The 22,561-nt window shown below is 35.7% G+C and overlaps 1 protein-coding gene across 2 annotated transcripts in view; it reads left to right on the top strand.

Annotated features, from left to right (window-relative positions):
* LOC111151948 (muskelin 1) overlaps positions 1-22,561 on the top strand; it is a 172,662-nt gene that overhangs the window by 109,105 nt on the left and 40,996 nt on the right. For both annotated transcript variants that reach the window (XM_022510190.1, XM_022510191.1), the window contains exons 10-12: positions 1,155-1,367; positions 8,567-8,788; positions 11,559-11,688. In XM_022510190.1, the coding sequence (XP_022365898.1) occupies positions 1,155-1,367; positions 8,567-8,788; positions 11,559-11,688 (565 nt within the window). The remainder of the gene's footprint in view (positions 1-1,154; positions 1,368-8,566; positions 8,789-11,558; positions 11,689-22,561) is intronic.

Here is a 22,561-nt window from a genome sequence, read left to right as displayed (position 1 = left end):
AGCTCTTTATTGCCTGCAAGATTACATCCAGTCTCCTCTGTCAGTCATTGACCAGGTTTCTCTTTCTGCCTTACTCAACTTTCTGCAGTAGGAAATCTTCATTTCCGTCATAACCCCCATTGGATTAAGTCCATTTTTGCTTTTGTTTCTCTTATCTTGTGGAAAAAAAAAAAAAAACAGTCTGGAATAGTGGAAAGAACATAGTTTTTGGTTCTAGTTACCCTGGGGCTTAGATTTTCTGTCTTACTTCCTAGTTTTGTTACTGTGGACAGATTACTTAGACTCTAAAATGGTAATATTTCCGTATGGAGTTGTTATGTGGATTGAATGAAATATACATACGCATACAGTGTAATAATATGAGAATTTAGGAGATACTTAACAAATACTCTCTTTTCCGCATTTCAGCTAATCAGATCCTGCCCAACTGAAGTTCTTTTTTTCCCTCATGAACTCTATTTTTAGTTTATGCTTAACTACAGTATTTTTTTAAAACCTTTTATTCAGTCCAGGGATGTAAGTGATCTCAAATAATTAATTTTTGTTGATAATATAGTGTTCTTTATATTATTCCTTCATTGTGTTATTTATTTACTCAGGAGTGTCAGTTTTATGTAAGTAAAAGGTAGACGAAAAAATCAAATTTGGTATTTTTATTCTGGTGCTGTCACTAGTTTACTAGCTTTCAGGAGGATACTTCCCCTCTTTGGGTTATATTTCCTCATCTTTAAAAGGAGATAATTGAACTAGAGATTTTTTTAAGGTTCCTTCCAGTTATGAAATGCAGCAGTTCTATATATTTTTGGAGTATCTGTTTTGTGCTAGATTCTGATGAGAAATTCTAATGAGAAATATTTTTAAAAGACCAGTTGTGTCTGTAGCTTGACTTGTACTAGAGAATCAAGCTCTGTGTACGAATGACTACAATGCAGTGGGTACATAACAGAAGCCATGTAAGTGTTCTAAACAGAGTGCCATAAGGTACACAGTAGTTCCTCTCTTCTTTTCTGGTAGATTTTAAGCATTTCTGTGGTAAGATTTAAACCCTGTGTTGGACTTCTATTGCAAACCTTTTAATGAAAGTCGAAAAAGGGATTTAATTTTATTTTCTTGTTATTCTTTGAAATTTTTTCTTCTTTCTTTGTTCTCCACAGAATGGTCCTAGTGCCAGATCATGTCATAAAATGTGCATTGACATTCAACGAAGGCAAATCTACACATTGGGGCGTTATTTGGATTCCTCCGTGAGGAACAGCAAATCTCTGAAAAGTGACTTCTATCGTTATGACATTGACACAAACACATGGATGTTACTCAGCGAGGACACTGCTGCTGATGGAGGGCCGAAATTGGTGTTTGATCATCAGGTTTGGTGCACAGATAAATATATGGTGGAATTAATTAGTGCTCAGTAACTCTTGTTCTTAGAGTCTATTTTACGTGTTATGCTGCATTGTCTATTGGTAACTTCCTACAAATACCTAGTATAGACAGTAAAAATAACTCTTATTTCAGTAGGTATAAAGTAAGCTTTAATTTTTTTTTTAAAGATTTATTTATTTATTTATTAGACAGAGATCACAAGTAGGCAGAGAGGCAGGCAGAGAGAGAGAGAGAAGCAGGCTCCCTGCTGAGCAGAGAGTCCGATGCGGGGCTCGATCCCAGGACTCTGGGATCATGACCTGAGCCGAAGGCAGAGGCTTTAACCCCTGAGCCACCCAGGTGCCCCAAGCTTTAATTTTTTTTTTCTCATATTTGGTGCATTGTAAAACACCAAGCTCTTAGAACAACAAGCATTAATTTATAAAAATTTATAGAGAGTAGGTGGAGAGTACATATTAGGAAAAACTATTTTATGATAAATGGTCATAACTCAACAGTAACAACTTACACTCTTAAAACTTTTTACTCTACATTCCTGGGAGAAATTTAAAATTACTCTATAATGAGTTTGAGAATTTGAAATCTAGAGCTTCCAATTTGAGTGAAATATTTTTACTTTTGTATATAATCATAAATTCATTATATAAAGCAGATAGGAATGTGACATACACTAGGTGAAGTTAAGTTTGAACTGAACACCAAGAGAAATCACATAATGGTGCTATAGACAAGAAGACTACACATAGCAATTTATATGCCATTTTAATATAATGCACATCTACTTCTCATCATCCCCATAGATGTCATTATCATTGTTACGAGTCTTTGAATGTTTAGTCCACATCAGTTTAGTATAGGTCAGTACACAAAACAGTAACCACTGAATTCTGCAAGCAGTTTTACTTGGCTCAGCCCATATCCAGAAGTTTTTTTTGTAGTATGGGGGAGAAAAAGACTTTTTTTTTTTTAAAGGTTTTATTTATTTATTTGACAGACAAGTAGGCAGGCAGGCAGAGACAGAGAGAGGAGGAAGCAGGCTCCCCGCTGAGCAGAGAGTCCGATGCGATGCGGGGCTCGATCCCAGGACCCCGGGATCATGACCGGAGCCGAAGGCAGAGGCTTTAACCCACTGAGCCACCCAGGTGCCGCGAGAAAAAGACTTTAAAAAAAAAATCTGTAACACTGTATTGATGAACATAGCTTTCATTATCTAGTACTTGAGAAATGGTAAGTGATAACTAAGATAATTACAGAATCTAGCTTGGGCCTAGGAAATAAAACACTGGTCTTTTTAAAAATTTATTGTTTCTTTGGAGATTTTTGTTAATTCTTTGCTTTTAAACTATACTACTGACATATTTATATTAACAAGTAGTTGTTATAGGAAAATGATAAGGAAAAGAGGATTGAGTTTTATGCCTATGAAGTGAGTGGTAGATGGAAAATCAAAAATATTGGTCTTCAAAGTATTCCTCAGATTGAATTAGAACTCCTTCTGGCTCTCTGTAACTGAGCTTTCCACTTCCCTGCTGACATCCTCATTGTTCATATGGAAAATAATAACTTCAAAAAAATGTTAGGCTGGTTCTGATCTTTTAAAAAAAAAAAAAAAGAAGAACATCAGCAGATAACACTGTTAGGGAAACCATTTATTTTCTTCCACCTGGTTACAAATTTCTTTTACAAAAGATGCTTATGTCTATATTTTTACAGATTGAAAAAAGAATACCTTAGGGGTAGCTTGAGTATAGCACATTTATTGTCCTTGTCTGTGACCTTTGTTTGTCTTGACTTTGATAAAATAGAATGTTCCTTGGAAGCTAGGTTCTGTTACATGATGCTTGATTTTCATCTGACTAAATGTAATAGGAGAACAGGGGGGGTGAAGAAACCAGGATATCAACAATTAATATAATCTTTATAAGCCCCCATTTTCTATTCTAGTTCATATAAATAAAGCTACTCCAAAAATTACTTAGGGTCATTCATGACACATTAAGACTTGACAGTTACCATTCAAATTTGAGAAGAATGTTGAGAAAGCTAGAGGCATGAAGATGTGTTTAGAAGTTATTTTGCCATTTAAGATTTTAACATCCTAAAAAAATTAAAGACTTTTAGATTTATTAAGATAGTTCTGAAGTTTTCCATGTTGCTTTGTATGATTTTCTGTGACAAGGAGAACCAAACAAAAAGATTAAAGAAAAACACCCCCATAAGTCACATATTCAGTAAAACCAGAAACCAGAGAAACCCACAATTCCCAATTCCTTTTAAGTTTACCCAGAAACAACTGAAATACCCAGAGCTAGTTTTGAAGCCCACACAGTGTAACAGGGCAGAACTCAAGGCATGAAATAGAAGCCCCCTAAACCAGATGAAGTTCATAGTTAGAGAAGACATGACTTCACAGAAATACCATATTTTGAAGAAGCCATTTAATTGAGTAGCAACAGGAGACATCCTTGAGCAAGAGCATCACCCTTGTATAGGAACCTTCTATTATCTGGTTCAGGGAGATTAAACTCATTTAAATACGAAAAACTAGAAAGTGATAAACACCAAATCTTTAGAGAGGTACTCTAAAGAAAAACAGTAAAAAGAAAAAGAAAAGCAAACCTTTTCTTCATCCAGCAGCAGGTGAGAAATTATATTCCATTATTCTAACATGAATTAAATGGCTTAATGAAGCTTGAAAGCATAAATTCAAGAATGCAGATGAGATGGCCAAATAACAGGTATAGGTGAAACTGGACCTGATAAAATCCAGGAATGGAACTAAAGAAAAACATACCACCACTTTCAGAAATGAGGGGAAATCTACAAGGAGTATAAAGAGTAGGTAAGGGTCATGTAGCATGGAAATAAGAAGAGCAGATAAAGAGAACAGAAATAAAGATGTAGAAAGGATTAGCCAGAAAATTATAGCGAATACAGTCAGAAGAGAACCAACGTACACATAATTGGAAACATTAAAGAAGAAAACCAAAACAGTGGAGCAGAACAAATATTTATAAATAAAATTCAAGACTACTTATGTATCAAAAGGGCATGCTATTTAAAAAAGGGGGGGCATGCTATATTAAGGGAAAATTGACCAAGCGGGGACATATAATAGTAATTAATACTGAACTTCAAAGATAAAGATGCATTCTTGGGCAACTAGGCAAAATTATCAAGTCACCTATAAGAGAAATAAAATGAGTTTGGTTTCAGATTCCTCTACAGCTACATTCAATGCTAAGAGAGACAATAGAGCAACATCTAGAAGGTATTCAAGACAAGACAGTGTGAGCCAAGAATTTATATCTACCTGAATTATCCTTCAAGTAGAAACATTTTTTGAGGAAATTACTAGAAAATAGAATACAAGCTAGCCAAGAAGTGACTGCAGAAACTTCAGTCAAAGAATTGGAGATCTCATCAGCTCATTGACGTTCTCTCTCTTCTTACCCCATAGACTATGAAATGCAAAAGAATACATTAATAGTAATGTTGAAAACAAGAAAGAGTGTCCTTAAGGAGAATTCCTGTAAGGTAGACAGCAAATAGGTTCAGATCCAAACAGAAGAAACCAGAGTCCTTAAGATTGCAGCAACTAGAGTCAAAGTTTATTTAAAAAAAAAAAAAAAAAAAAAAAAAAGAGGGGTACCAGGGTGGCTCAGTTGTTAAGCGGCTGCCTTTGGCTCAGGTCATGTTCTGGGTTCTAGCCCCGTATCGGGCTCCCTACTCAGCAGAGAGCCTGCTGCTTCCCTCTCCAGCTGACCCTGCTTGTGTTCCCTCTCTCACTCGCTCTGTCATAAATAAAATCTTTTAAAAATTTTTTAAAAACAGAGTCTCAACGTTTATGTAGCTGGGGCAAACAGGTGATCATTTGGTGACTGGACAACTGGGCATTCTCCAGTTTGACTGAGCAGCACTTGACTGAGGTAATTGTTCACAGGTCAGGTGTTGAGTGTGGACACTGGAGCTGGATGGATAGGGCAATGCTCCCAAGAGCCACTGGAGAGCAGCTGTGGAGCCCTTGACAGCATCATATCTCATCTCTCCCTTCCAGTCCCTTGAAGCAGGCTGCTGTATATGAAGAGGCAGGTGAACAGGAATTCGCAGAGACAGAGGATTAGAACAACAGCGCCCCCCCCGCCCGCAAAAAATCAAATATTTGAAAATAATGAATACCATGAGACAGGGGTAGTGAACTCAACAGATTAAGAATTAACAAAGAAAAACAGCTAGTTATATAGGCTGAAGAAGCCTTTACGTTTAAGTGGTATTTTTAGAGCAATTCAGGAGGCTGTTTCATTCATGAAAAAGAAATATCTGGAAAAACTATAAGTTAAAGATTTGATAGCCAAACTAAAAGTTTCAGTCAATTGATTAAAAAGCTCTCATCTCTAAATATTACTAAATTAGTGAGCTGAAATTATGAGAGAAAAGTTAAGGAACAGAGAAAAGATCCTGAAGTTCTAAATATCCATCTAATAGGAGTTCTAGAAAAAGAGAATGGACGAAAACTGAGAACAACATGCCTTAAGGTTAAAAAGGAAGAAGGGTCCCAGAACTGAAGACAGTTTTTAGAATTAAAGGAACGCCATGGGCAGATTAGGATGAATGTTAAAGAATATCCTTACCTAGTTAGTTTCTTTTTTTTCTTTTTTCTTTTTTATTTAAATTCAGTTAACCAACTTAGAGAACATCATTAGTTTCAGATGTAGTGTTCAGTAGTTTATCAGTTGCCTGTAACACCCAGTGCTCAACACATCACATACCCTACTTAATGCCCGTTGCCCAATTACCCCATCCCCCAGCCCACCTCCCCTCCAGCAACCCTCAGTTTGTTTCCTATAGTAAAGAGTCTCTCGTGGTTTTTCTCCCTCTCTGATGACTTCCCCTCCAGTTTTCCCTCCCTTAACCTATGATCCTCTGCGCTGTTTCTAGATACTTTCTTAATGAAATTTTAGAACCATGGATTAAGAAAAAATCCTGAAACCCGCAGAGAGGAATCTGGCTACTTTAAGTAAGCAAGGGCCAGATTAATATGAATCATTTTTTTGGAGGTTGATGTGTTGAGCAACACTAGTTAGAAAGCTTCAGAGTTTGTGAGGAGAAAAATTGTTTTGAACCCAGCCTAATCCTAAACAATCTGCATTCATGTGACAGAGCAAAATAAAGACTTTTGGATTTTAAAACATTGGGGTGAGAAATAAGTGGCTATCCACTATTTGTTTAATTTTAGGAACTAAATATCTAACACAATAGAGTAGATGAGTGAGTGGTCTTCAAGATAGGACTTAAATGATCTCTTGAAGTCTTCAAGAGAAAAGATGTTAATATTATCATATAGACTTTAATAAGTTACTAGCTTTTCAGAAATTTCTTTCAGAGATTAAAAATGAAAAGGAAATCCTAAACTGCTGAACAACATAAAGTTTCCTAGAGTGAGTAACACTTCTTATTTGACAATTGACCCTCATTGAAACTGCTTATCTTATCCAGGGAAGAACCCAGATAAAGGAATAAAATTAATTATATCTGTTTTATGTCCTGTTTGTTCTAAGATATGGGAAAGAATACATGAAAGTACTATAGTTTCTCACTCTTTTTTTGTGTTGGTTTGGTCTGGTATAATGGAAAAAGCTACCAAGATAAAAATGTTTATGCTTCACCACTAGTAACAAATGAGAATAGCCACATCAAAATTAAAGTTAAATATCCCCAGACAGAAATAGAAACTCCTTTTAAAGTAGAACCATTGGAAATGGATATTAGCCAAAATTAGTATGAATCTGAAAATTTGTAAATATTTAAATAGGCTCCCATAATGTGGATCCCTCCATTTTCAGCATGATCCTGAGGTGTTTGGAGACATCTGGGCCTTTGGTCCTTAGGACAGGGTAGAGTGACGCAGGTTCAATGAAACCTCAGACGGTGATGTAGTAGATGAATGGGGTCATACTGAGTTGTCTTCAGCAACTTATGGATCGCTTTTAATGATATGATCATTTAAGGTTAAAGAGTGGGAATACTTTCAACCATATTCACCAAATTTTAACCTTGAGGAATAATACATTTTCATCTTAATTTATGGAAGGTTGTCAGAAACCTGGGAAATGGGAAGTGACTGGATCTTTTAGTGGTTAGGGGGAAATTAGGAGATGCTAGAATCTTTTCAGTATTAATTAAAAAGCCAAAATTTACAATTATGAAAATAGCTTTTTCCTGAAAACAGTACAAAAATAGAAAAATAGCACAATTTGATGGGAGGAGAAAATTGAACATATAATGGCTAGTATTTGTGCTTTAACCAAAAAATAAATGTTTTGTATATGCAGTTTATTCTTTAAATATCAATGCCACTTGTGTTCAACATCTAATTCCCAGCTAGGACTTACATATTCTTTGAAATGGAATTTGATTTTTACTGTCTTGTGACAGATGGCTTTTTTTATCAGAGATATTTTTATGAAAAGCCATGATCTCCCTGACTGGAAAGAATGAAAGAATCAAGTTTGGCTTTTGAACATAAATTGTATAACATACCTCGAAGAAAATTAAATTTATAGTAGTATGTTAAAGAAGGCAGATTCATTACTAGAGAAGTCAGTCTGGAGACTGCTGCAAACATTTCTTTGTTTTACTGTATTATAACAACATAATTGGAAGAGCTTTGCGAAATAAATGCAGAAAGATAAATTTAGTTATATCACTTACTGACATAGCTGCCCTCTGATTAAAGGGTAGCAAGATTAATAGGATGGATGCTTGCCTAGAATAGAAAGAAGGGAGTTTTTCTAAGAAGGATGAGAAGGAGGAGGTAAATCATACTCTATTTACCCATAGAGTATGATTAGCATTCACTCTTTGGTATAAATCAGCACCTCATATGTTATTGATTGATTTGGTAAAAATAAAGTTTCAAGAAAACATAAAGGTCTTTAACCCAGTGTATTTTGCTTTTCTGGGAAAAATGAAAACCCAAAAAAGTACTTAGAAGTGCATCCTGAATCTTTGCCAGGTGGTGAGCATAGTGTAGTAAGTGCACATGATAAACAGGGGCGGTATTTAGTGCTATTAAGACAAAGTTTAGTTTCTCAAGAATCTAAAATTGCATACATTGGTTTCATTTTAGCCCACATGACAGGAACAATCTGTAACTATTCAATTTGTTGCCTTGTTCTGATAGATGTGTATGGACTCAGAAAAACATATGATCTACACCTTTGGTGGTAGAATTTTGACATGTAATGGCAGCGTAGACGACAGCAGAGCCAGTGAACCACAGTTCAGTGGGTTGTTTGCTTTCAACTGTCAATGTCAAACTTGGAAACTTCTTCGAGAGGACTCCTGCAATGCTGGGCCTGAGGACATCCAGTCTCGGATAGGACACTGCATGCTATTCCACTCAGTAAGAATATTCTATACATTGTATTGTTATTTTGTCGTGTATATTCTCAATAGGAAAAGAAGTAGTAAAATTCAGATCTTCAGAGAGCGATCAAAACTTTTCAAAAAATAAATGATTAGCGTTAGCAATGATAGACAAAAGTAAAACTTCCTCAGCAGTGAACTGGTTGCTAAGTATGAGACTCTTTCATTAACATAGTAATTCCTAAATAGTTATTACTCGAATACTAATCTAGACACTTTCATGACTAACTACTGCTTATCTACTGCAGGTACTGTAGCTGTTTCTCTTTCTCATACCTTTCTACTTACTGGTTTCTCTTAGCAACTAGAAGATCAATTATTTTATTTTACTTTCCTCTCTGCCACTCTCCATTAAGTATGAAGAATTGAATTTATAGAATTAGAATTTAAATATATCAGCAAAACCAATATGGAGACTTTTTTTTTTAATGATTAAAATTTATTTTTTTTAATTTTTTATAAACATATAATATATTTTTATCCCCAGGGGTACAGGTCTGTGAATCGCCAGGTTTACACACTTCACAGCACTCACCATAGCACATACCCTCCCCAATGTCCATAACCCCACGTCCCCTCTCCCAACCCCCCTCCCCCCATCAACCCTCAGTTTGTTTTGTGAGATTAAGAGTCACTTATGGTTTGTCTCCCTTGGAGACATTTTTTTAACCTCTTCAGATGTTATAGTGAAAAGTTGGGCTTCTTTCTGTTAACATAACCTTAAAAACATATTGTGGACTATTTTAAACATCTATCAAAGTAGAGAGAAGAATGTAATAAATTCCTGTGTACTTTATCTGTTTCAGCAGTTATCAATATACCACTGTTCACTTTCCATATATCTATTCCACTTAAATTTCATTTCTTCAATGTTTTTCGAGTTTTCAAGTTTATTCTGAAATTTTATTTTGTTGGGCAAATCCCAGAGTGTCATTACACCTATAAATACTATGGTATATCACTAACAGTTAAGGATTTTTTAATAAACGTAATAATGATACCACTGTAATATTCACCCAGAGCATCAACAATATAGTTGGTTTATTCGAGTCAGACTCTAAAACGGGTCTGTGTATTATATTTGGTTGTTATGTCTCTTAAATTTCTTTTAAGTGTGATAGTACTTCCTGCTCCTATTTTTTACACCCTCGTATTCCATTTATTTATTTGTTAAAGAGACTGAATCATATGTACTCTCGAATTTCCCATATTCTTTATTTGGCTAATTTTATCCTTGTGGCATTGTGATCATTTAGTCTCCATATTTCCTGTAAGCTGGTAGTTAGATCCAGAGGCTTGATTTTAGATTTTCTCTCTTTTTTTGGAAGGGTGGGAAATACAAAAGGAGAAGTGCAAGAATACTTCATCAGAGATGATCTGATTGCAAAATATCAAGAGACATTTAATGTGTAGTTATCATACTTTTGGTGATTTGAAAATTATTTGATGGGTTTGGGTGTTATCAGCCTGATTGATCAGTAGTAAAGGTTCTTATCCACATTTTACCAAATGGCTTTTGCAGTCATTGATAATCATTGTGTAGGGTTTGTAAAACAGTGATTTTTCTAATTATGTTATTTATTCTGTATTTATTAACTGATTCTGTTATTAAAAACATATCCTCATTAACTGTTTGGCTACCCTGATATGCATACCACGCAGGATAGGTAATACAAATGTTTGGTTTTTTTCTGTATTACTTTTCATATTAATGAGTTGAAGCTCCAAAATTAACCAATATATTTTTTAAGCATTATAATGAACTTGTAGACTTTTATATATATTTGATGTTTTTAATCCAGTGCGTCATTATTCTTTTTGATGTCCAAATTTTTCTGTCGAGTAGATGTGCCCCCTTCTCAGTATACTCTACATAAAGCTATATACACACGTATGTATATTATATAAATACATGTATCTTTTTTAGTAAGAAAAATTAAATCATTTAGTTCATACTGACATCGGATTCAAATTAAGAATTATTGAGTTTTTAAATATAATATCCTTTTGATTTTGTATTTATATATCTTTTAAGGTTAAAATCCTACTTCCTAATGACAGTATTATTTTACTCCTTATGTCTTTCTATAATACTTACAGAATCACAGAACTAAGAAAAATTACTGAATGTTTCAGGTTGCTTTCGTACTATTTTTCTGTTTAGGATATAGCTAGGGATGGGTGGTCAAAAAATATTAATTAAATTACTAGAAATACTATTTTGTGAGTATGTCTCTTTGTGGTCATATCTTTATAGATATGTTTATTAGAGATAGGTTTATTTCGTTGTTTTTCGAATTTCAGGGATTGCTTTTTTCCTTTTGCATTAATTAAGTAAAAGCAATATGCATAGTTCCAAAGGCAAAACCGAAAGTTAGTGTACTTTTGGAGAGATCCTGGTTTCTATCTATCTTCCTTGCTCTGTCCCTTCCCATAAAGGTCTTTAAATAAGCTTCTTTCAGAAAGAAACAAACATACACACATTCCTTTTTTTCCTTTCTTATGTGAAGGCAGTGCCCTGAATTCATTATTCTATACCTTGCTTTTTTTACTTTGATAAGGTATCCTAGAGATCACCTCTTAGTACGTAAGAGTGTCATTCCTCTTTATACCAGCATAGTACTCCATTGCATGGGATCTGTCATAAAATTGCTTTTATAGAGGTTGAAATTTTAGAAGGATGATTTTGAATTCTTCATGGAAGTGATTACTTTCTCCCTTCTTTGCCCTTTTTCCTTATTTTTCAGAAAAATCGTTGCCTATATGTATTTGGTGGCCAGCGATCGAAGACCTATTTGAATGATTTCTTTAGTTACGATGTGGACTCTGATCATGTAGACATAATATCAGATGGCACCAAGAAAGACTCTGGAATGGGTAAAGACATTTAGTGATTCTTCTCTCCTGTCTTAACTACTTTAAGTAGAAGAGTATATATAGTCCATTTTCTTTTCTTTGTAATCATTCTTCACCCTTTCCCCATGTCTTTAATTGAAGTAATTCTGAATAAGAGGAAGAAAAATCTACCAACTGTATTATCCAGTTTATGTATTTAAAACATACAAGTTATTACATTATTTGAGCCGAAAGACTATATGTAAATTTCCAAAGGCATTATTTATGTGTGTGCTTGCTTGGTGGGGGGCTTTGCAAGAATTAATATCTTAAAAACTGTCTTATTCTATGTTTGCTGTTCCTTTCCACTTTATGCTTTCATTGTAGTGACTTATATATTAGGCACTAACATGGTAGAGTATGTCTTTGTTCTAAGAGAGGACTTCATGTAACTGCTAACGACTTTTAAGTTTGCAAACTCAGCATCCAAGTTATTTTTCTCGGAATAGGGTGACTGGTTTGCCTGAGTTGGTCTCAGTGTTATGTATATTGCCCTGGCATAGTTATTAGTAGTACCCCTGATTCACTCTCAAGTATCTTATTTTAGATAATAATTTACATAGTTACCCTGCATAGTAGTCACTTTGCCTGTGATTATAATACCTAGATGAATGGTATTTGTTTAAGATGCAGTAGTTTAAAATGCCTAATTTGAGAAATTAGATCAGTTTGCTTTTTCTTTTAGCAACTATAAAAATGGATCTTTTTATTAAAATAGTTCATATTTATGAGAAAAAAACTTTAAAAAACATTTTAACAGAAGATAGTATCCTAATTAAAAAGTGCACATGAAGGGACCCTCGGGACACTTCTCCCATACTTCCTACTAGGCAAAGGCTAGAGCTTTATTTTCTGGGGGAAATAAGTACAGAGGTGTTTTTTCTACCATGCTTAAACTACTTCCCAGAATTTAAAAAAAAAAAAAAAGGCAAAGAGTGATAGTAACAAAGACTCAGTACAACAATTCACTCTGGGTAAGCTTTAATGACTATCATTTGAAGATTTTTAAAAATGAGTTATTATTATATAGTAATTTGCAAAATTGATCAATATAATGCTTTGTTCATGGTCATGGCTAGCTTTAGCACCAGTAAAGTGTGATAATTTGATTATCAAAGTAATAATATGCTCATTGTAAAGCATTTGGAAAATATAGAAAGATGTAAAAAAGAAATTATCAGGGCGCCTGGGTGGTTCAGTGGGATAAAGCCGCTGCCTTCGGCTCAGGTCATGATCCCAGGGTCCTGGGATCGAGCCCCACATCGGGCTCTCTGCTCGGCAGGGAGCCTGCTTCACTCTCTGTCTCTGCCTGCCTCTCTGCCCACTTGTATCTCTGTCAAATAAATAAATAAAATCTTAAAAAAAAAAAAAAGAAATTATCAAACCATCCAGATGTATCTATTATCATTTTGATGTATTTCCCTCTAGTTTTTAAAATTTATTTATTGTAGGGGCACCTGGGTGGCTCAGTGGGTTGAGTATCTGACTCTTGATTTCAACTCAAATCGTGATTCTCAGGGTCATGGGATCAAGCACCACATCAGGCTCCACACTGGCCATGGAGCCTCCTTGGGATTCTCTCTGTACCTCTGCTCCTCCCCCATGATTCTCTCAAAAAAATTTTTTATTGTATAAAATTTAACACAATTTTATCTTCTCTTTTTAAATATACATTAAATTGTGGTAATTTTTTTCACCATTATAGTTTTACTACCATGGAGTACAGGTATTAGAAGTGACAGGTGTGGATTCATTTCCTATTACTGCTATAGTCAACTCTTATAAAATCAGAATCACCAATTTTGCTCTGTGTTCTTTAATTTTTAATTGATTTATGGTGAATTATTCCATGCAAACAAATTCATTCATTAACTTAATAATATTTGTCAGACATCTGCTAGCACCTAAGCTTGACCCTCTCCCTTCCTCTCTCCCAACATATTTCAGTACCATCTATGCGCCATGTATGTTTGAAGTGCTTGAGAGATAGCTGTAGGCCTGGAATAAAATCCGTCCTCTCAGAGGACTCACGTGCTGGTGGGGAGACTTGCAGTGGCCGTTAAGTACTGTGAAGAAAAAACATTGGCTGCCATGAGAATAAGTCACACGGGAGGTCCCTTATAGATAGAACAGATTGGAAAGCCATCTCTGCAGGGATGATCATCTTCAAGATTTCAGATGAGAAGTAGAGAACTAAGAAGACCCATGTTAAGTGAGAGAAGAGCAAGTATAAAAGTCCCAAAGGAGGAAAGAACATAGTGTGTTCCAGAAAGAGTTGAGGGTGGGGAAGTTGGTATAAAATGAGGGTAGAAAAATGGTTAAAACTCTTGATTGTTCAGTGCCTTGTACAAATGCAAGAAGTTTGGATTTTTTTTTCCTAAATAAAATTGTAGTTATTAAAAGGTGTAATGCCAGAGGCTTGATCTGATTAATTGAAATTTTGAAAATTTTACTCTTTTGCCTAGATACACATTTTCCAAGTGCTTGATTTTGACATTATGCCTACAAGTTACAGTGTCCAGAGGCTGTATGGTGCTTTAATTGAGGTTTTTTATGCCAGAGTTGAACGTCTGGTTAGACTGCATACTTGGAACGTTTTCCTGCCTAAAACTGTTGTGGTTTTACTTGGAATTGTGGAACCTCAGTGGTTCTGTTGGCACAGTAGAGTGAAACTAAAATCACTTTCATTTTTCTGTCTTTTTCCCCCTCCATCTCCCTCCATCCTTTCTTCTCTTCTTCTTCCTCCTTCTTGCCCTCCCTCCCTCTCCTCCTTTCCCTCTTTCTTTCTTCCTTCCTATTCATCTCTTCTTTTCTACCCCCCCACCCATGTGCCATTGTCTGTCTCTTTGTCTGTCTCCCCTGGGCCCCAGAGGTTTCTGATACCCGTGTGGACACAGTTGAGAACCACTCTTTCAGCTCCAGAGCCTATCTCAGTCCTTAGTCAAGTAACCTTGATCAAGTTAACTTAATTTCTCAGTCTTAGCTTGTGTGTCTGTAAGTGACCAAAATTATATCGTGTCCCTGCTTGTGGCTATTCTAAGAGTAGAGATGGATTGACCCTCTGGTTTTGCCTAGTGTTACTTAGTTTTCCCACGAGTATGCTAACGTTATCTGCAAGTTCACTGATATAGTTAGTAATTAAGTAATGCCAGTTTTACCTCCATCTTCTATTTCCATCGCAACTTCACTAGTTTGAGCTATCAGCACCTATCTGGCCTTTGTTCCTAATCTTCTTCCTCTTCTTTATTTGTTAAGAGAGAGCGCAAGTAAGTGCGAGTGACCAGGGAGGGGAAGAGGAAAAGAAAGAGGATCTCAAGCAGGCTCCATGCTCAGTGCAGAGCCTGACGTTGAGCTTGACCTCATGACTCTTGAGATCATGACCTGAGCTGAAATCAAGAGTCAGACGCTTACCTGACTAAACTACCCAGGCATCCGTATTTGTTTTTAAAAGATTTTCTTTTTTTTTTAAGTGGTCTCTACATCCAGCTTGGGACTTAAACTCACAACCCTGAGATCAAGAGGTCTCTACATCCAGCTTGGGACTTAAACTCACAACCCTGAGATCAAGAGCCACGAGGTCCACTCACTCAGCCAGTCGGGTGCTCTCAAAACATATCTTGTTTACTCTGAAAAATGACTGAAAAAAATAGTCTTTTTTTTCCCCAAAGGCTTTTCAAATTCTTATGTTTACAGTTGTCATTTTGTGCTGAGAATACAGTTAGTAAATATTTACTTGATTATGCTTGGCTATAATAATTGGTCATCTTCTTCTTGTGTATGCCACCTCTCCCCCCATCTCATTCTCTGTACTGCAAGCAGAATAGAGCAATTTTGTGTTACCAGTGAAGTGCAAAAATGTTTGCTTGGATATTTATTCAACAGATACTTTTTGGTCACCTACTATGTTCCAGATAATAAGCTAAGTGCTAGAGATACAATTGTGAATAAGGGCTCTATCTTCTAGAGCTTACAGTTGTGCATGGGGAAAACAAAGAAGTAGATTAACAACCTTACTTTTGGATTAGTGCTAATAAGATAGTAATTTTAAAAATATAAACTCTGGGCACCTGGGTGGCACAGTCAGTTAAGCCTCTGACTCTTGGTTTCTGTTCAGGTCATGATCTTAAGTGTTGTGAGATCAAGCCCCATGTCTGACTCTGCACTCAGTGCAGAGTATGCGTAATTTTCTCTTTCCCTCTTTCTCTCTGCTCCCCTACTCACAGCTTTCCCTCTCTCTTTCTCTCGAGTAAATAAATATTTTTTAAAATAATAAAATAGGGGCACCTGGGTGGCTCAGTGGATTAAGCTGCTGCCTTTGGCTCAGGTCATGATCTCAGGGTACAGGGATTGAGCCCCACATCAGGCTCTCTGCTCAGCAGGGAGCCTGTTCCCCCCCCACCGCCCCGCTTCTTGCCTCTCTGCCTACTTATGATCTCTGTCAAATAAATAAATAAAATCTTTAAAAATAAAAAAATATATAAAATGTAAACATGATAGGCCTTCTTCCTTGGTTAAAATTTTTTTGTTGTGTCCCTTTGCCCTGTAGATTAAATCTAAACTCCCCGACTCCTAGTTTCCTTTATGATATGCCCCACCTTAATTAGCTTTCCAGCCCCATCTTTAGTATCCAACCTCACCTTGCCACCAGTTCTTTGTTTCATGACCACTGAATATTAATTCTTTATGGATACACTTTTTCTTGCCTTTGCGTTTTTGTCCATGCTGTTCTCCCTACCTGAATCACTCTTCTGTCTGACCTCAAAGTGTAACTAACTTTTGCACATCTTTTCAGATCTTAGTTTACAGGTCATTGTCTCCTGAAATTCTCTAACTCCTCAAGCCCAGATTAGTAGTTAAAGCATATGGTTCTAATCTTCATTGGTAACACAATTCTAGATACTCATCTAGTATAATCTTGACTCTGCTTTTTAAAATATTTGAAAAGCTTAGCTGAAATACAGGATTTCTTAAAGAACACTCAGTCTTTTCAATACTCTAGATCTCCTAAAAAATCTTTCACTGAATTAAGTTAGACCAAACCAAAAACCTCATGTCAGAACTGTGGTATATTCAATTGTCCTCCCAGGGGATTACTTTCACCTGATTTTTGAAAGTCCATTTAACTTTATTTTATCTTACTATGTTATTATTTATAAGCCATGAAAAGCCCTTCTAAGGACAAGGGAAAATACTATTTAAATTCCCACATTATTAAGTATTAGAAAATACCAATTTTGGGGACACCTGGATGGCTCAATAGGTTGGGCTGTGACCCTTGATCTCAGCTCGGGTCATGATCTCAGGGTGGTGGGATCGAGCTGCAGATCAGGCTCCATGCTCAGCGTCCCTTTCCTTCTGCTCCTCCCACTCACACGTGCATGCTCTCTTTCTCTCTCTCTTTGAAATAAATAAAATCTTATTAAAAAAAAAAAGAAAATAGCAATTTTATTCATTACATGGATGCTCTGTAGCTTATTTAAACATTCTGTTTATTAACTGTTCTTCTAAAGCTTTTCTACTACAGTTAATTACTGTAATTTGAGATGGACTTAGCATATAATTACTATGTTTATCTGTGATTCAGTAATGTGGGTTATTTGATTAAAACTGCATTTATGATGGGAGTTTCAAATGCATTGTTTGAAATCATAGAAGAAATTTGAATTATTAAGATCATCAATTAGAAATGGCATATCTGGGGCGCCTGGGTGGCTCAGTGGGTTGAGTGCCTTCGGCTGAGGTCATGATCTCCGGGTCCTGGAATCGAGCCCCAAGCTGGGCTTCCTGCTCATTCTCTTTCCTTCTCTCAAATAAATAAAATCTTTAAAAAAAAAAAAAAAGAAAAAAAGAAATGGCATATCTAATTGTAAAATTGCTGCTGCTTTTTATAATTTTTTATTGTGTTAGATACTATAACATCTTAAATGGTTGCTCTTTACAATTATTTAAATGTATTATCTTAGATTTAACATCTCAAGATTTGAAGAAACTTCAACTCTTACTTTTTAACTAGAGTGTAACAATGTTATGCTCCCCTCAGAAAGAAATTACAATTTAAATCAATGGATTGGCAGCTGCTTAGAAAGAAGGGATTTATTAGTATTGTGTCTAACACATACATAATTACATCAAAATTCAGCACATCTAAAATTTGGGTTTATTTCTGAATAACTTTTGGCAAGCACGGGGGGTTTAGCAGACTCCCCATATGTAAGCTCTGTATTTAACACTAATTGAAAATTATGTTTAGAAGATAGTCTGTCACACCACCAGAGCTTTATAGTTTGCTATAGAAACTCCGTTTATTGTAATAGGATTACTTTCTCATATGTGTATTATTCAAGGTAGCAAACATATATGAGTCTTCACCATTTGGCAGATGCTAAGTCAAACATTGGTGATACAGAGCTCTTACAGCCTAGTTCCTGTTCTATAGTAGTTATGTGTTTACTTGTTTTGTTCCTTAACATCTGTTGACTGTATTTTCCCACATCTGTCACTGTTTATTCCATTCTGTTCTAACCATAGTGGCAGATTGGTATAATTGAAAGAATAGTGAATTGAGAATCAGAAGACTTGGTCTCTCTTCATCTGGATCTGCCACTCATCCCTCTGCAACTTTGGCAAAATTGTATACATAACTTTTCTGAGCCTGATTATTCATCCGAAAATGAGGTTGGACCAGTTGATCTTAAGGCCTCATGTAGCTCCAAAATTTTGACAGTTGAATTTCATTCCCTTCTGCTATCAGGCTGTGAAAGTAACATGAGGGCTATGTTAGTAATGTCTGCAAGTCCTAATTTATCTATAAACATTTTCATGAAAACCTTAAAAGCAAAGTCTTAAAAGATTTTTAGTTCAACTAACGGAATTGGTCAAACATTGACATTATTGACATTGTTTTTTAATAAGTGTGTGTGTTTGTATGTATGTAATTATATAGAATAAGTCCTTGTGAATTGGACCCTTTTAGACTTCTGACAATTAACTAAATCAGGCCAATTCAGCAGTATAGAGAAGATTCTGAAGCTAATGATTTGCTGTCATTAACGTAGATTAGTTACTAAGCTAGGAAATGGTAGTGTTTATTTTCCGTGTAACTGGGCTTCATTGCTTTCCAGTTAGCATCTATATCTGTTGTGCCATTATTCTGATAAAATTGTATTCTGTACTTTTTTCCCTCTCATCATTATTGTTAATACTAATTTTACATAATTTTTCCCCTTCTACTCTCCCAGGGGTGTTTTTGCTTAGTTACAAGCTTGTATAAGTGTTGTGTATTTTTAATATAAAATTTAGGTCATTTGATAGTAAATATGAATTAAAGTTCACCAGCAAAAACAAACATGCAACAATAGTAAGACAGTTTTGAAAATGAAAAGTAATGTAGTATTAACACTACCAGATATTTATAAAGGTACAGTTTTGTACAGATTAATGGAATGGAACAGAACAGATAGTATAAAAGGATGTAATGCTTAGAGCTGGTACTGGCAACTTTCTTTCTTTTCTTTTTTTTTTTTTTTAAGATTTTATTCATTTATTTGACAGAGATCACAAGTAGGCAGGCAGAGAAAGAGGAGGAAGCAGACTCCCTGCTGAGCAGAGATCCCGACGCAGGGCTCTATCCCAGGACCCTGGGATGGGATCATGACCTGACGTGAAGGCAGAGGCTTTAACCCACTGAGCCACCCAGGCGCCCCATGGCAACTTTCAAAAAGAAAACAAGGCCAAGAGAATTGTAGGGATGTTTGCCTAGCACCATGATTTGGTTAAATTGCTAAAATAATCCTGGAGCTGCCCACTTGCAAAATTTTGATACATGAGCTCATTAATCAACTGTTATTCAGGTTTTCTGTTACTTGAAGCTGAAAATACCCTAACAAATAGAGAAATTTTAGAAAGTTGTTTTTATTAAACTTATATTTCTGTGAGAGTTCTGAAATTGTATTTTTTTTCCAGTGTCTTAACTAAAGTAACTAATAATATGTGCATTGGATTATGAAGCAAAAATAGAGTTGAGATTAGTTCATGAATTAATGCAATGATGTATCTTCCTCAGGAATTGAAATAACTTCAAAAATATCTCTGTTGTCTTTTTAGCCTCCCTGTAGGCTTTCCTTATGTTACAAATTCTGGTAATCTTCCCCTATTGGGTCAACCAAAGAAGAGGAAAAGAAAAATGTGATTTAGACTGTCAGATAAAATCATTTTTTAGCTGCCCTATTTCAAGTTTTAAAATGTTAAAGAGGGGCGCCTGGGTGGCTCAGTGGTTAAGCCTCTGCCTTCGGCTCAGGTCGTGATCTCCGGGTCCTGGGATCGAGCCCCACATTGGGCTCTCAGCTTGCTGGGGAGCCTGCTTTCCCCTCTCTCTCTCTGCCTGCCTCTATGCCTACTTGTGATCTCTCTGTCAAATAAAGTCTTTTAAAAAGATAAAAATTTAAAAAATTTAAAAAATAAAAATGTTAAAGAAAAAATAGGAGAGTTGAAGAATGATCATTGTAATTTCCTGGAAAAACTAAAAACAAGTTGGGTGTAATAGTTGTGTTCTTATCTTCTGTTTCCTCAGACAAGTGTTCTTTCAAAATGTATTCGTGATTAACAAATGATCTTGTTTACTGATCTGTTCAATTTTTCTTTGTGAGTCAGTTTATAAAGACTAGTAAAGATTTATGCCATTCAATTGAGCTTTTTGCCAGTTGAATCTAAAAGCTTTTAAAATATTATATGTTACAACTCTCCTATTCTTTTCCCCTCACCTCACAACTACCCATTAGAAACCATTAAATTTGTAAAAATAGCCTTTTTTCCTTCTTGGGAAGAAAATTAATACAGAAGACTGTTAATAATTATAACATATTAGAATGAAAACTTCTTCCTTGGTTTTGACCTTTAGAACTTTTTAGTTTTTTTTTTTTTTTTTTTATTAAGATTTTATTTATTTATTTGACAGAGATCTCAAGTAGGCAGAGAGGCAGGCAGAGAGAGAGGAAGGGAAGCAGGCTCCCTGCCGAGCAGAGAGCCTGATGCGGGTCTTGATCCCAGGACTCTGGGATCATGACCTGAGCTGAAGGCAGAGGCTTTAACCCACTGAGCCACCCAGGCGCCCCAGAACTTTTTAGTTTTTGATAATACCATTTTTGTTCAACCAGTTTTTATTTCAATAAAATTACTACAGAAGTAATGCAGTGTGCATAATTCATAAAGCAGAATTCAAACAATATAGAATGAAAATTATTTCTGCCAGAGTTGCAAACTAACATAGTTCCCTTCCTAAGGGAACTTATTTATAAGGAAAAATTTTGACTCTTCCCAGACCCAAACCCCAGAAATAAGCCCTAGAAAAATAAAATGAGAGGCAACTGTCTTCCAGAAACTCTTTTAAATGAGATAGAATGTTGTCTGTCACCTGAATTAACCTTGAGTTAATTCTTGTTCCTTCACTATAGAAACATGCTTGTACAACTAGTGCAGAATCCAAAGAACAACATTATGGCACAAACCCTACTTGTGTTAAGAATTGGTGAAAATAGATGTGGACTGACCATCGACTCTCAGTAATCCATTTCTCTTTCATTCTTCAAGTCCAGGAAAATTGCCTTCTACTTACCCCAAAGAGTCTAAAGCCGTGAAACCCTTACATAGGGGGATGATAGTAAGTAGAGTAATTAACTGGTTCTTTGTGAATAGACTTCACTACTTAATGGCTCTTCCCCTCCATTTTCCTTAAATTCACTGGTGCTGATGCTACTTAAGGCCTGACCTTTGGTACCTCCTGATATATCTTAAAAGAAAGAATAGCTGGTATGTTAAAAATACTACCTCACAGAGATATAACTAGACAGCTGAGGACTACAGATGTCGCAAAAGAAATCAATAAACTGACAACATATATGATCTAAAGCAGAATTATTAAAATTGTTGAACCAGGAGTTCAAAACAAGCATAATTAATATAAAGATATAAAGGGACATACTAGTAATATGAAATAAAATCTAAAAATTGTTAAAACAGAACCAAATGGAAATACTAGATACGAAAAATATATTTGAAATGAAGACTGTGACAAATATTATAAATAGAATGTCTGTGAATGAATTAATTAGTTGAAAGATTAGAATGAATATTCTTTAGGGAAAAAATAGGAAAGAAAAAAGATAAAGAGATAGAAAATACAAGAGAGGGGCGCCTGGGTATCTCAGTCAGTTAAGCACCTGCCTTCAGCTCAGGTCATGATCTTGGGGTCCTGAGATCAAGTCCTGTGTCTGGTTCCCTGCTCATCGGGAAGTCTGCTTCTCCTATACCCCTCCCCTCACTCAGGCTAGTTCTCTCTCTCTCTCTTTCTCAAATAAATAAAATTTAAAATATATATATAACAGAGAAACTAGAGGATATGGAAAGGAATTGTACAAGTGTGAACATCCTAACAGCAGTAACAGGAGAGAAAAATAAAATTTTCAGAGGGCAGAATAATTGAAAAAATTATTTGCTAGAATTCGGAAGCAAAAGGCCTCAGATTGGTGAAAGGGCTTATAGTGTACCTGACAGGAAGAATAAAGGGACACCTATCTAGATATATTAAAGTTTGCTTAAGAATATCAAAGACATAGGGAAGATTATGAAAGATTTCAGAGAGAAAGATGACATGCAAAAGGAAAGATGGATGAGTGGATGGAAGGATGGATGGATGGATGGATGGACGGACAGACATCAGATAGCTCAACAGCAGTAGTGGATGGAAGAAAAGAGTAAAGTTAAAAAGTGATCAAGGAGGGGCACCTGGGTGGCTCAGTTGTTAAGCATCTGCCTTCAGCTCAGGTCATTATCCCAGGGTCCTGGGATTGAGCCCCACATT

The sequence above is a fragment of the Enhydra lutris genome, unplaced genomic scaffold, assembly GCF_002288905.1.
Source record: "Enhydra lutris kenyoni isolate GAN:26980312 unplaced genomic scaffold, ASM228890v2 scaffoldscaffold27, whole genome shotgun sequence".
Classification (NCBI taxonomy): domain Eukaryota; kingdom Metazoa; phylum Chordata; class Mammalia; order Carnivora; family Mustelidae; genus Enhydra; species Enhydra lutris.
The sequence above is the reverse complement of the archived record's forward strand: the minus strand, read 5'-3'. Positions and strand labels throughout refer to the sequence as shown.